This window comes from Buteo buteo, chromosome 1, assembly GCF_964188355.1.
Source record: "Buteo buteo chromosome 1, bButBut1.hap1.1, whole genome shotgun sequence".
In the NCBI taxonomy this organism is placed as follows: Eukaryota; Metazoa; Chordata; class Aves; order Accipitriformes; family Accipitridae; genus Buteo; species Buteo buteo.
In genome coordinates, this window is record NC_134171.1 from 69,181,709 (window position 1) to 69,194,866 (window position 13,158).

A 13,158-nucleotide genomic window follows, 5' to 3' on the forward strand; every position below is an offset into this window, starting at 1 on the left:
CAGAAAAAAAAAAATGCAGGAATACTGTGCACATGGACTGATGGAGTAATAATAATGTAGTAGCTTTCCAGAAATGCTGTGAGAGAAGCAACCAAGACACTTAACTAGCTGTTTTCCTGTCAAAAAGTCCCCTCCCTGTATCTTACCTAAGTTTTACACCACACACATATAACTGTGTTAAAAAAACCTCTTCAGTGTGATGTTTTTGAAAAGCTAGAGCGCAGTAGCTGTTTGCTTCCAGCAGCTTTGATCCTTCAGATGTTATTTCTACCAATGCCCCTTTTCACCTGTATACATGCAGGAAATCAGATTATTTCTAATAGTGGCTACAGTGGGCACTAAAGTCCCCAGGTGTTGAGAGGTCTCACAAGTTGTTTCCTTTTAGAACACTGCTATTACATGGATAAAAAGATATCTGGAATCAAGCATAAATAAGTAGATTCTGATTCTTCATAAGCTCAAACAAGAAATCCCTTTTCAGTACAAGCCTTAAAATACTGAAAGCACAAACTCTTGTACTAGTTATACTTAAGATCCTCTTCTTCCATGAAGAGGACAGTTGTATTCATGTATCATTCACTCTCTTAAATTACTGTAGCAGTAAATCAAATCAAAAGAACGTGAACAGTTTAAATAAAATCTTTAATTGCTTATTTACAACAAAGGCAATGACTTGGCAAATTGGAAATTATGATTTGCACTTTTCCACTAACTTCAGATACAGCAAGTACATAGTCAACTATAAAATATGCAGCCTAGTGAGTAAGGCGCAATATTTACATCACACTAGTACTGCAAAAAAAGCACTTAAGATGAATTTACCATGACAGCCAGAAGGTAAACGTTTATCCTGTAAATGCTAACAATGCTGAAAAAGAAACCTCAAATGTCACTTAAAAGGTCAGTGCTCTAGGTTTGGGGGGGGGGGGGGGTGTTTGTCAGATTGCAAACATGCAATAGGAATAAAAATCTGGTAATGGCATAAAAACAATACCCCTCTGATTTTGTCAGTTTTTGCAAAATAACATTTTGATACAAGTGTACTTCTTGGTCTGAAATCTAATGCTAGTAACTCCAGTATTAGACTAGCTGCTTAGTTTTACCTTAGCAAAGGTCTTTTCTGGGATGGTGGTGGGAAAAATCAACTATTACATTTGAATCCAGGCTATACTAGAAGCATAATACAATAATCACACACACATACACAAATTTATGAATACAAATTACTACAGACACATTGTCAAGATATCCTGCTTTAACAGCTTAAAAAAAAAAAACAACTTGTGTTAAAGAATTTATTGCAGCCCAAAATAAAGAAAACAGTTTTGGTTTTTACTTCCTTTTTGATGTCCTTTGTTCCCCCCCCCATGTATTTTAAGGTAGTAACCATTATTCTTATTTTAGAAGGATAGAAAAAAAGTAGTTAAGTGTAAGGTATTAATCCCAAACCTGTCATCCTGGCTGTCTCTTCTGAATGTAAAAGACTTACAAATTATGAGCTACAAGGACAACAGACACACCAACCATATGTTCTGGGCATGGAATTTTATAGCAAGGCCTGTAGGGAATGCTTTCTTTGTATCAATTCTTTACTGATGCTCTGTAATATTATCTTCATGAAGGGGTTTTATTTAGCTATGCAGGAAAGGGAAGAAAATGGCATCTGTACAGAAATTACCATTTCATCCAAACTCCATTCAGCATTGGGGTATGGACGTTACCATCATTAAGAGGACAACCAAAGCCAACACGAACACTTTTTGCTACTGCCCTCTTGAAATTAAGTTTTCCCATTGCTAATAGTACTTACACTTCATCTTTAAAAGAGCAGACTATTTTTTCAAATGTTTCTCTTTTATTAATAAAAGTCAGCGTAATTCTGACATGTGTCAGTGTTGAGCAGTTTACGGAGTTGATTCTTAAATTTATGCAGAAACCTTTACAGTGTGCGTGTTTTATATTCATGGGGTACTCACAGATACTCACATCCATTGTAGGTTCAGTATGCAGATGTCAGTTAGAGCCATGTCCTCTTCCTGTCTGTGCAGTAGTTTCTTCCAAGCTTTTCAACTTTCACCACTAGTAGTACATGTTAACAGAACATGTGTGGCAAGTATATAACAGACTCCTTGACACATCCAAAGAAAAGGTGAGTCTAACTTTTATCCAAAGCTTTCTCTGATAAATTGTGCTCTAGTTCGGGTGACTCCTCAGCATCTCGAATAGCAGAAGTGTTATAAATACCATCAACTGCAGGGGCTGTCGTCGGTGTTGTGAGAGGTGTCACAGTGTGTCCAAACCCCTGATAATGACCCATGGGCGAAGATGGCATTGAAGAAGCATCAGAAATTGGGTCTTGAGTAGATGAAGACAGTAAACTTGTATGCTCATTCTGTTCATGATCCTCAGCAAAAAACATTTTCCTTGGTTGGCCCAAAACTGTCCTTCCTAGAGTTATGGCAAACGAAAATACTTTTTAATATTACCAGCACTATACCAAGGCCTTTGAACATATCAACTCTAAAACAGGCATGTTAAATTAGAAGATGCGTCTTTGTTTTATAACAGTTTTACATGGACACTCTTAGCTTTAATAAATAAAAGAATGTCTTTCCATTTAAAAAAAAGAAAAAAAAAAGACATCCCTCTTCTACCTAACACACCTGAAACTTACCCTGAGATCCATCTATTTAAAGAAAAATTAAAAAATGGACTCTAAATCAGTCAGGAGTACTGGAAAGAGCAAAGTGACAGACAAACCATGAAATCCTCTAGGGATGCAGCTGCCACTAATTTGGTATGGGAAGTTCGCAAGGTACTACAGAGATGGATAATAGTGTAAAATGAAGCTGTTCATATGCTGTTAACAGATCACACAAATCTGTCTTACTTACCAACATTTCGAACCTGTTCTGATATATCTGCCCTTATATCAGAAATATCCCACATTGCAAGAAAAGAGTCAAAGCATGACCCTTCTTCAGCTTCTTGAACGTAAGGTTTGTAGGAAAAACTGTAGTGATGCGCAATAGCAGCCAGGAACATCTCAACACAAATGATAAAATCCTGCAATGAGAGAGATACTGACTTAATCATTCATAACTGGAGAAAAATTGTTCCTGGGTTTCTTCTACAATTGAAAGACTGCAATTGCCTTGGGATACTGGCATCAGCTACTTTTCCACTAGAGGTAGGATATTCTTGGCAGGCTTCAGAGCCATGTGCACTACACACATACTGGAATCGGTCCTTGCCTGATGGACTGACTTGCTGGAAGCAGACATTCAACAGGCAGCACCTCTACAATGAATTCTTGTAAGAAGAAATACAAGGATATCCAACAGAAGTATTTACCTGGGGCACATTCCTTCTTCCCCACACATGGATATAGAAGTGTTGAGCATAAAACTCACTTGGGATGACTAGCTGAAACTTAGCCCAACTTATAATAAATACAGTACTAATCTAGCCTGTGTTAGTTAAATAAAGTGAGTATGACAATATTTGCTTGAGATCAGCTATAAAGAAGTAATTGTCTGTTCCTACCTGTAGGCCTGTAGCCACAGCTTCCACACTTTGCCATTCCCAGGTGTGTTTCTCAGAAATAACACCAACTTTCACCAACAATGCAATAAGCACAGCTTGCCTATAAAGATTATTTTTTATTATTATTGTAACAGTAATGCCAAAAAATCTGCAAGCAAATCTTGTAAACGAGGCCCGTTCTTATGTGTACACAGAAAGAATCTTACAAAAAACGTACTGTTTATATATTTAGATTTTAAGAAGAGGAAAACAGACTTAAAAAGAGATGTCATTCATCCATGGTCCTAAAGACCAACAGAAAACAAAACCAAAGAAGAGTGTGTTCTTCCAGTTAGTTATTAGAACAAGTTGCTTCTCTTTCAGGGTACTACTGCAGCCCACAGAGTAATGTTCAGATAGTCAAATGCACTCACTCATTAGCAGTTAAGTGTAAGCAATGCTTAAATAGTAATTTATAGGTAAGTTATAGTAACTTATTTTGAAAAAGTTAAAGTAATTATTTTAAAAAGTAAAAAAAAAAAAAAAAAATCGTTTTTTGTTTCAAAATAACTGCAAGTGAAGATTCTAAAACAATCTCAAGTGAACAAGACTGCTCTGTCCAACATACTAGTACCCTTTTCCCCTCACAGCACTTCACTAAGATTACGGGTAGACTTTTTGAGGGCTCTAACCTCAGTAACAAATCCAGCTTTTTTAGCTCTTTTATGATCCACCCTGAGAGCAAGACGTGATGAGTAAATAATTCACTTACCAGAAAGAAACAAAAACTACCATCTTCACACAAAGGAACTTGCCAACAGGTTGGATAGGGTTCAGTTCTTCACGTAGTACTTTATAAAACAGCACCAGACAATACATCGCAAACTAACAAGGAAAAGAAAATGAAGAAAAGCTTTCAAATCCTTGTTTATTTTGTGTTGGAGTTGTTATACAGCATCTCTTCAGTTAAAAAATATAACACAGTACGATACAAACTTAAAAAGCTATCTCTTTTAGAAAAGAGGCTCTGGATTTATGGAATCTTTGCCTTACTGTTTTAAAACAGACTTTTTTTTTCCTGAAATTGTATTTCTGAAATGCATGGTATTGGCAGACAGAGACTGAGGTCATCTATCTACACACTAAAGCAAAGCATAGGAAGATCCCATAAAATTTTTTCAATGCCAAGCACATCTCTAGGGAAAATGGCATAAAAAGCACATGTTCTTTCAGGCTTCTGTTATGAACACCTCAAATGTTGCCTCTTTATGAGAGATGAGGCAATGAATGCAATCTTCACTGCAAATCTGAACAAGTTTCCTGTTACTGACAACTGCAAGCAACCAAAACTAACATATAGCCAAACCTAAGGAACCAATCTCCCCTTTTCATGCCTATTCTCCTAGCCTCTTACTACTAAGTTTCTTTAAGCAATCATGTCAACCAGGACATGCAGACGTATGTGCTGCTGCTAGGACTGTTGTCACAGCAGAAAGCAGTTACAGTCCATAACAGTCACCCATCAAACACAGGTGGCACTAGGAGGAGGACACCCTTTCCAGATGGGATGTCATGCTGTTCTGACTCCTGGTGCTGTTGTCAAGAGAAGTAAGAAGCTTGGAGGCTAGAAGGCTAAGCAGCGAGGAGCCAGAGCTGCTGCTCTCTCCTCTTGCAATAGCTCGTGTGTAGTATACCCTGGGTGAAGCAGAAAATGATTCCTCTGCATTCCCAGCAAGCCACTAAATGCAATCCCCAACCTACAAAATGAAACTTTCAAGTCTAGGGGCTGACATCTTACCCTTACCCTGACATCATCTGGCAGCTGAACCAACAAGACAAGGTGTTAGGCAGGCCAGAATCTCAGCACTGCATGCACCGTTTCCATTTTTTCCTGTCAATGCTGTTACCACCAGCTTTGTAACACAGAATTTTTAACACAGCCACTGTTGATTCTTTGTATGTGTGCTGGGAAGAAGCTACCGGGGTGAGTCAAGTCATCTCTTCTGCAGAGGGGCAAGTGTGTAGCTCTAACGTGCCTGGGCCATACCACTTCACCCATCAAATAGTTTGGGGTAGAGAGGCGGGACACTTTATTACCTTATGGAGCTTCATAGTAAAAATAACAAAAGTTTTAGATTATCTGTTTTTCTAGTATTTTGCATGCATAGTATTTAACAGACAGTAACTTTGACTTACAGTGGGAAATAATCTACCCATAAGAATTACCAGATGTTAACACAATTACTGTCAATAGTTCACATAGAAGATTTACATAATACTAATATGATGACTTAAAAGAACAGAAAGATGTACTCTTGATACTCACTAGCTGTGACATGTTGTTAAGTATAACCAGGTAGGTCCAAGCATTGTTGAAGCTGAAGTTTCCTTCATCATACACTCCCACTAGTTCACAAATTCTGAAAGAATTTTTAGAGTTCATCACTATGCAGTAAAAGATCACTTTAAGAAAGTGCTAAATCTTCAGTACATCGATCAACTGTTAGAATCCAGAATCTTTTTTGGCACTCAAATATGGGCATTGGTAAGTCTGCACAAGAATCAGTTTTCAACAGCATATGGCATAGGAAGTTTGTATTGTATTTTCCGTAGAAGAAACAGTGTTTGAATGCAGCATTAACATATCCCATTGTTGAATGAATGCAACAATTAAACATAATCTTTTTTTTTTTTAGCTGTTTTGCTTTTAACTGTTAGAACACATACAGCTAATATAAATACTTATATGGATATTCTTTGTGAGTAGCAACTTTTTCCACAGTCCCACAGATTTAACAGTAATGACCATCAATACAAAGTTCATGAAATTAAGCTTTCAGCATCAACATGCATAACTGCCTGCTATTCCTTTACAACAACAGGTTATATGATATGTATGAAGGCACGCAGTAGGGCTTGTCACATGCAAAGTTTAATCAAATTTAAAAAGTTACATGAAATACCAAATTGTTGGATGCACTGCAAAAAGGGAGGAGGAAAAAAAGACTAAGAGATCACAAAGATGTCTTTCCCACATAAACAGTACTTCACATTCTCTCCCACTGCTTTCAGCAGCAGGCATTAAGTATTTATTATTTCAATTCTACAAATAATCATTTTCTATAGAGAAATCATAGGTTGATTCAAATTGCCGGGACCCATTTAGCATGTAACACAACAAGTCTACTTTCAAACTGCCTTGATTCAATACAAAGGGCATGAAAATTCTTCCCAGTGTAACTCAAAATTATATCCTGAAGATCAATATTAATTATTGATAAGCATACTTACAAAGCAATAATGGTAGTAAATGGTCTGACAACAGTGTACTGCAAAACACCCAGTTTACATCTAAATAATAAAACTCTGCAAGAGAAACACAAAATTCATTGTACAAGAATTTAAAGACAATTCACTTATGGAAGTTTCCTGTTCTTAGTAGTTTCACTAAACTAAATTTTTATTTCATGGTAATTTCAACTTCTGCTTCCAGGACATCAGATGCTACAGTATATTAGCATGTATATACGCAATATGCAAAAAACCTAGACTTTCATAGATGCATAACAGGAAATAGTCAGTGATTCACTTCTTTTAGCCATGGAAAGTTTCTGGCTGGGATAAACAAAGAGAATGCAATTTTCACTGTGTTTGAAGGCATTTAAGAATTACTTATATTCATAGTTTAACATTTTAAACAGCTTTATCAAAATCTCTTAAGAGAGATGCTTATCAGATTAAGCACAGAAAAACAAACAGTTTGGGGGCATGTGGCCATTTGTCCTTCACCTGTGGAAGTAAAAGCAATAGACTATCTGGTCTACCAGCGATTCTTCATGAGGTTTTTGGCAAATGTTACATGACAGCAAAGGAAGCAAATTCAAGGAGACCTTTATCCAATAGTTCTGAAAAATAAGGAAGTTTTCTTCCGCACCACCTGAGTCAATGCATGTCAGTAACTAAGTGCGATTTATAGGATGTTTTACAGCTAGATGAAAACATGTTCACAGCTGCTTTCAGTACAGATTCCTAGTTGATAAAATGTGTGCAAACCATAAACTGACTCTGCCAAGCAACAACAGTTATATTACTAAATATGAAAACAACATGTTTGTTTCTGATTACACAGCTTAAAATTTTAAGATGTCATCATATACTCACTCTCCCATAGCCCACGACGGACAACAACATAGAGGCGGCAGATGTCTCTGCTGATCTTTCGCTTCTATTATTAATACGAGGTTTGGATACCGGTTGGTTAGATAATTTGAAAGAAAAACCATAAAATTATAGATGACATAAGCTTCATAGCATTCTCGACATGTATCCACATATATTGCAATGTTGGGGTATTTCAAAGCTATCCACTGTAAGAAGAGAGGTACACAAAAGGTTACATGTGAGAGACAAAAGTGATTCCAATGACAACATTGGCTGGCTAGTTCAGCAAGCAATACTTCATTAGATAGCAGGCACTAATTAAACGGGGCTTGAAGCATTTGGCTAACAAGAGTGTTATGCTATGGCTAGAAAATAACATTCTGTAAAAGTACAAGTAGAACTTCAGATTGCATCTCTGCTGCTTCAAATGAAAGCATGCTTAAAGCACTGTGCAAGAGATGCTCTGTATCTTTGACCACACAATTCAGTCTTTCATTTAAAAGGAACTAGGGAGATGGTTCCCTACACATAACCTACTCCTGTTAGGAGGAGACAAGATAGAACTGTTTCCTGAAATTCACAAATTCATTGTCAATATGGGTTTGAGACTAAGTTTTTAGTCCACCAGTATAAAGTTGATTTATTTTGGTATCTAATATGTAAATGTTTGTTCTGGCATGTTTGCAAAATATAAAAGGAAGCAGCAGATTAGCCTTAAAGTGGTAATCATCCCTCTAAACTAGAATTTCAGACAGAAAAGTGATAATTTTTTTTGCAAAACTGTGATTATGGATCAGCTATCAGAGGTTTCAATTTTTGAGTATCACACTGCTGTTGCACTGTTCAGTGCAATCTGTCCTACTGGGGTTTTTTTGTTTGGGTTCTTGGGGGAGGGGGGGAAGAGTTAAATAGAGGCAGGTGTTTTGAGTTTACTTTGCTTCCCTAGGTTGTAGCAGAGAGAATGTTGTGCCTTCTCTGACCTTCTTATTAGAACTACTGGAAGATGCTTCACATCCTCATTGCAGTTAAAAAATACTAGAGGTGACAGATGCTGCAATACCTTTGTGGAAGATGTAATACCACACCTACTAAACTGAGAATACAGTATTTGAATCTGAGAAGAGAACTTTATGTTCAGCTCAGGTTAAGCACTCTAGGAGGATACCATGTATGCAGCAAAGGCCATAAGATCCAGGAGTCTGGGGAAAGATTTCAGTATGTCAGAAATGTCCCTGAATGCCTGGCTAGAGCTCATTTAATTAGCAAGTAATTTTCTTCCAAAGGAAAATTCTGTACTTGAAATTGAAGTATCACCCTGCGGTAGCTGATATTCCCCATAAGGCACAGATAATGTTGTTTTCTTCCCCACTTTCCTTCGTTCTCAGATACTCTAAATCCCAGTCTCTCTCAAAAAAAAAAAAAAAAAAGACAGACAAGAAGACCATATATAAAGGTGACACTTCATAAACTCTCAAGAGATGGGAGAAAAATCAAAGGAAAAGTTCCTGGAAAGCTGCCTTTTATGGGGGAAACAGAAGTATTTGCAATGTCAACAGGTGATGATAACATGTAAACACACATCCTATACAGTCCACAGATTTAGTATGTTGCTTAGCTCTGGCTGACCAATAGGTGACATATTTACATGAACCATATCTGGTATGACCAATAGAATCTATTGCATAAAAATATTCAGAAGTGGATTTTTTGTGGGATCTTATCCTTTTCCTCCTGAAGCAAAAAGGAAGAATTCTAGCACTAAGCATAACTTGGGAAAGAATTTTAGTACTAAGCCTAACTCAGGAAAGAAAGGTAAGGCACTGAATTTTGAGACAGTACTTGAATCAGTCTGGTTTCCATTTCAGCTGTTACTGAAGATGGAAGAACCAAAAGCAGGCTCTTGTTGTACCCCTTTCCACATCTGTCATAAAGGATACTCAAGGACAGGGTTAGCAAAAGCGATCCCACAAGCTCCACAAGAAGAATGTAATATTGCTAGAACTATGCTTCTGATGTACTCCACAAACAGGAATGCCCAGAAGTTTCTAGGACTACAACTCCCCAAGCAGCATAGTTTCTGCTAACTGTGACACTGTTTTCCCTCACTCCCACAGCAAACAGAATTTTATTGAGCTGTTAACAGTAAGAGAACACTTACACTGTCTAAACTGTAAATCGGCACCATCCACAGAATCCTGTTACAATAACAAAAGAACATTTAATATTACTAGAAGTATTTTTAGTCTGAATTAAATTCAACATTTGTACCACAGGTAAAATGTAAAATGTTACCTGATTATTGGTTTCTGTAATTCAGGTTGAGTATAATGGACTAAGTGTTGTAGTATTCCCCAGAGAGATATTGGTATAGTCATCAGTAGAAATATCCCAGCGATAAACCATGCCTTGGTATGAATTCCAACCTTGCAAAGAAAAAGAAAAATGCAAGATCAAAGTTTCAGTATTAATACTCGTCATGGTTTAACCCCAGCCAGCAACTAAGCACCACGCAGCCGCTCGCTAGTACAGGAAGAAAAATAATTTATCTTTCCTTTTTTTTTTTTACTGCAAATAAAGTTTTAAGATGGACATTAGGTAAATATCCCAATATTAAGTTTAGTTTTTCTAACTCTGCTTTTCAAATACACAAAATCCCAAAGTCTCCCTTGCAATTTGTTGACGTGGCTTACAGTAAAGCTTAAAAACTCAGAAAGATGAGAAATCTTGCAGAACCAACCTAAATCATCACCAATAAACACAAAGCAGCCTAAAAAAATGTAGTAATTCTCACTATTTAATTTACTGAAAGCCACAATGGATTCCTTGCTTTAGGTCTGCAACTTGTCTCAGTTCAGTGCTTCATTATAAAGTTTCTGAAAGCTTGTGGATTTAAAGTGTTTTTAGCTTTAAAAATCAAGTTCCAACTAGTAATCAACTTCAACTAGTTTCGTTTAACAATCTGAAATAGATATGCATGTGTGTATATATATAAATATATAATGTCTGCTAAAGCACAAGGCTACAATTTTAAACCAAAGCTCTCTGAAAAATAACTGTATTAGTAATCCTAGAGTACCAAAACCTGAGAAACACAGTAGACTCTCCTCAAACAGGTTTTTTTGTTGAGAATTTCTTCTGTGACCCCCTACTGTACATGAACACCTCATGTCTTCTGTTGTTGTCCTGTTCAAATATTGCTTCTGAGTAGTTTCCCCACCAGTAACAGATTTAACGATTTTGAAATTTCAGATACCGCTTTGTTATAAACACCCATTATGCTGGACATACAACGGCATCAGGACAGGGTTTCAAAACTGGAAATTTAAAATACACTCAAGGCAGATTTCACTGCCATTAAGTGCTTAAAATTATACCATGAGAACGCTTACCTCCGGTGGAACAAGCCTGTATTAAAACTGGACAGTATATACTACAGTACCAAGAGCAGCTTCTCTACCTGCTATCTCAGTTCTCCCTGATCAGACCGAACTACCCGAAACATTAGGTTATCAATGCCAGCATTAGCACTAAGTGTCAAAAAGTAAGTTCGGGGCAGGGCAGCGGCAGGGCTCCAGCCGCGCTCCTGCAGAGCCCGACTCCAGTACCTTCAGCACGGTATCAACTCTTCAACCACCAACGATTATCGAACGGGAAGGAGTAAGAAATCCTGCGCTGTCCCACCCTGCTTCGTTTGTGCTCGAACACCACGGCAAAGCCACACAGCAGCACGGCGAAACTTCCCCAGCCTCTCTTCACCTCCTTGGGTCTCTACCCGGGCCTGCAGGGCGCTGCCAACCCACCTCCGAGGAGCGAAGCCCGGCCCTGCGGACGGGCCCGGGCTGGCAGACACCGTCCCCGTCCCCGTCCCCGTCCCGTCCCAGCCGCGGGGCTGCCCGCCGCGCCCCGTCCCTCACCTCCAGCTTCTGCAGCTCCCAGACGCAGAGCGGCACCACCACCAGCAGCCCCACGATGTACAGCAGCACCACCAGCGGCCGGATCCACCGCCGCCAGTTCCCGCAGGTGCACGGCATGGCCCCGGCCACGCCGCCCCGCCGGGCCACACCGGCACCCCCCGCGCCCCTCACACCCACAACGGGGCCCGCGGCGCCTCAGCGGGCCGGCGCCGGGCCCGGCAGACCCCAGGGGCCGCGCATCACCGGCGGGGCCGCCCGCACGCCCCGCCGGCTCACATCCGCCGCCGGCTCCCGCTCCGCTCCCCGCCGCCCTCCTCAGCTCGGCTCGGCTCGGCCCGGCTCGGCCCGGCCCGCCCCTACGCGCCGCGGGGCGCCCAACCCTGCCTTGGCCCGGCTCAGCGCGGCGCCGCCCCGCCGACACACCCCCGCGGCACTTCCGCCTGGCAGCGCTTCCGGCGGCTCCGCCCCAACCCTCAGCGGCCGCGCCGACTGGCTTCCCGCCCTGCCTATCGCGGCTTGCCCCGCCCACCGCGGGCCGCTGAGAGAGCGGCCAGAGCGCCTGGGACAATGGCCGGTGACGGCGTGGCCGTGCCCTCCCCCCGGAAGGGTGGTCTCTTCCGCTTGCTTACCCCCTGCTCCGGCAATGGTCTGGCCGCGCGGGAGGAGGAGGGCGGGGGGGGGGGGGGGGGGGGGGGTGTCGAGCCTCTCTCTCGCTCGCGGGCGGCCACCGTTACTTCGGTTGCGGTAACGGCTCCGCGCGCGCCCGGCCGTTAGTCGCGCGGCCGGTGCGCTTCAGCTCGGTTGCTGTTGCCGAGCCGTGCCTTGCTGACGGCGGAGGGAGAGTCCTTCCCCCCCCCCCCCCGCCTTCCTTTTTCCCGGCAAAAGTAATTAAGCGAGGAGCCCTTCAGGGAGGAAGCAGGTGGCCTTTCCTGAGGCACCACCACAGCGCGCTTGCCGCCTGCGCGGGTAGTGGGTGCGTGTCACAGCGGAGGAGCGTGGAAACACGGCGTCACGCCAGGCCTGTGGGCGCTAAGGAGAGCCGGAGCTAATCAGATTGATGTTGGGAAGTGTGCGGACAGGCAGACATTGCAGGAATTGAAGTTAATAGGGACAACTACTATAACTCCACAGCTGGACAAAGCCTCTGTAAATAGGGTCCTGTCTAAAACGCCTCCGTGGATACTCACCTGAGAGCAGGACAGAGTGAGCAATCAGGTGTAGAGAGGTACTTAAGAATTCCAAGAGTGGGTGACAGGTTGTGACACGAAGACTCCAGTGGACATATGAATAATGCAAAATATGTATTGAATTTCAAGTATTTGTTGGACATTTATTTTTTTGCTGTAGAAGTGCCTTGTAAAAACTATCATAGTAGTCACTGACAAAACACAGGACCTCAGGTGCTGAACTAAGTTAGGACCATTGGTGATACTCTGCCAAATACCCAAGGAACTGCCACAGTAAATTCTTGGAAGAAAACAAATGCAGATTTTAGTGTGAGGTGTGACTGGGAAGTGTATGCTGGAAGAAACCACATGCAGTAAGAGGTACTAAGGAA

General features: G+C 41.0%; 1 protein-coding gene across 1 annotated transcript; it reads right to left on the reverse strand.

Moving 5' to 3' along the window:
- Nucleotides 1-623: 623 nt before the first annotated feature.
- Nucleotides 624-11,999, reverse strand: TMEM184C (transmembrane protein 184C). The gene is made up of 10 exons (XM_075035134.1): nt 11,601-11,999; nt 9,979-10,109; nt 9,845-9,881; nt 7,687-7,892; nt 6,817-6,891; nt 5,852-5,945; nt 4,298-4,410; nt 3,547-3,646; nt 2,895-3,066; nt 624-2,448 (listed from the first exon to the last, which is right to left on the reverse strand). Exons 1-10 carry the CDS (start codon nt 11,715-11,717, stop codon nt 2,156-2,158), a joined length of 1,338 nt encoding a protein of 445 aa, XP_074891235.1. The 5' UTR covers nt 11,718-11,999; the 3' UTR covers nt 624-2,155.
- Nucleotides 12,000-13,158: the final 1,159 nt, after the last annotated feature.

Bases quoted from the DNA above. Each gene is read 5' to 3' on its own strand.
- TMEM184C (XM_075035134.1), bottom strand. From the start codon at position 11,717: ATGCCGTGCACCTGCGGGAACTGGCGGCGGTGGATCCGGCCGCTGGTG. The intron at 10,110-11,600 runs GTGAGGGACGGG...TTTCTTTGCAAG, and splicing joins GGGAGCTGCAGAAGCTGGAG to GTTGGAATTCATACCAAGGC. The intron at 5,946-6,816 runs GTAAGTATGCTT...AAATTCTTTCAG, and splicing joins TTTACTACCATTATTGCTTT to AATTTGTGAACTAGTGGGAG.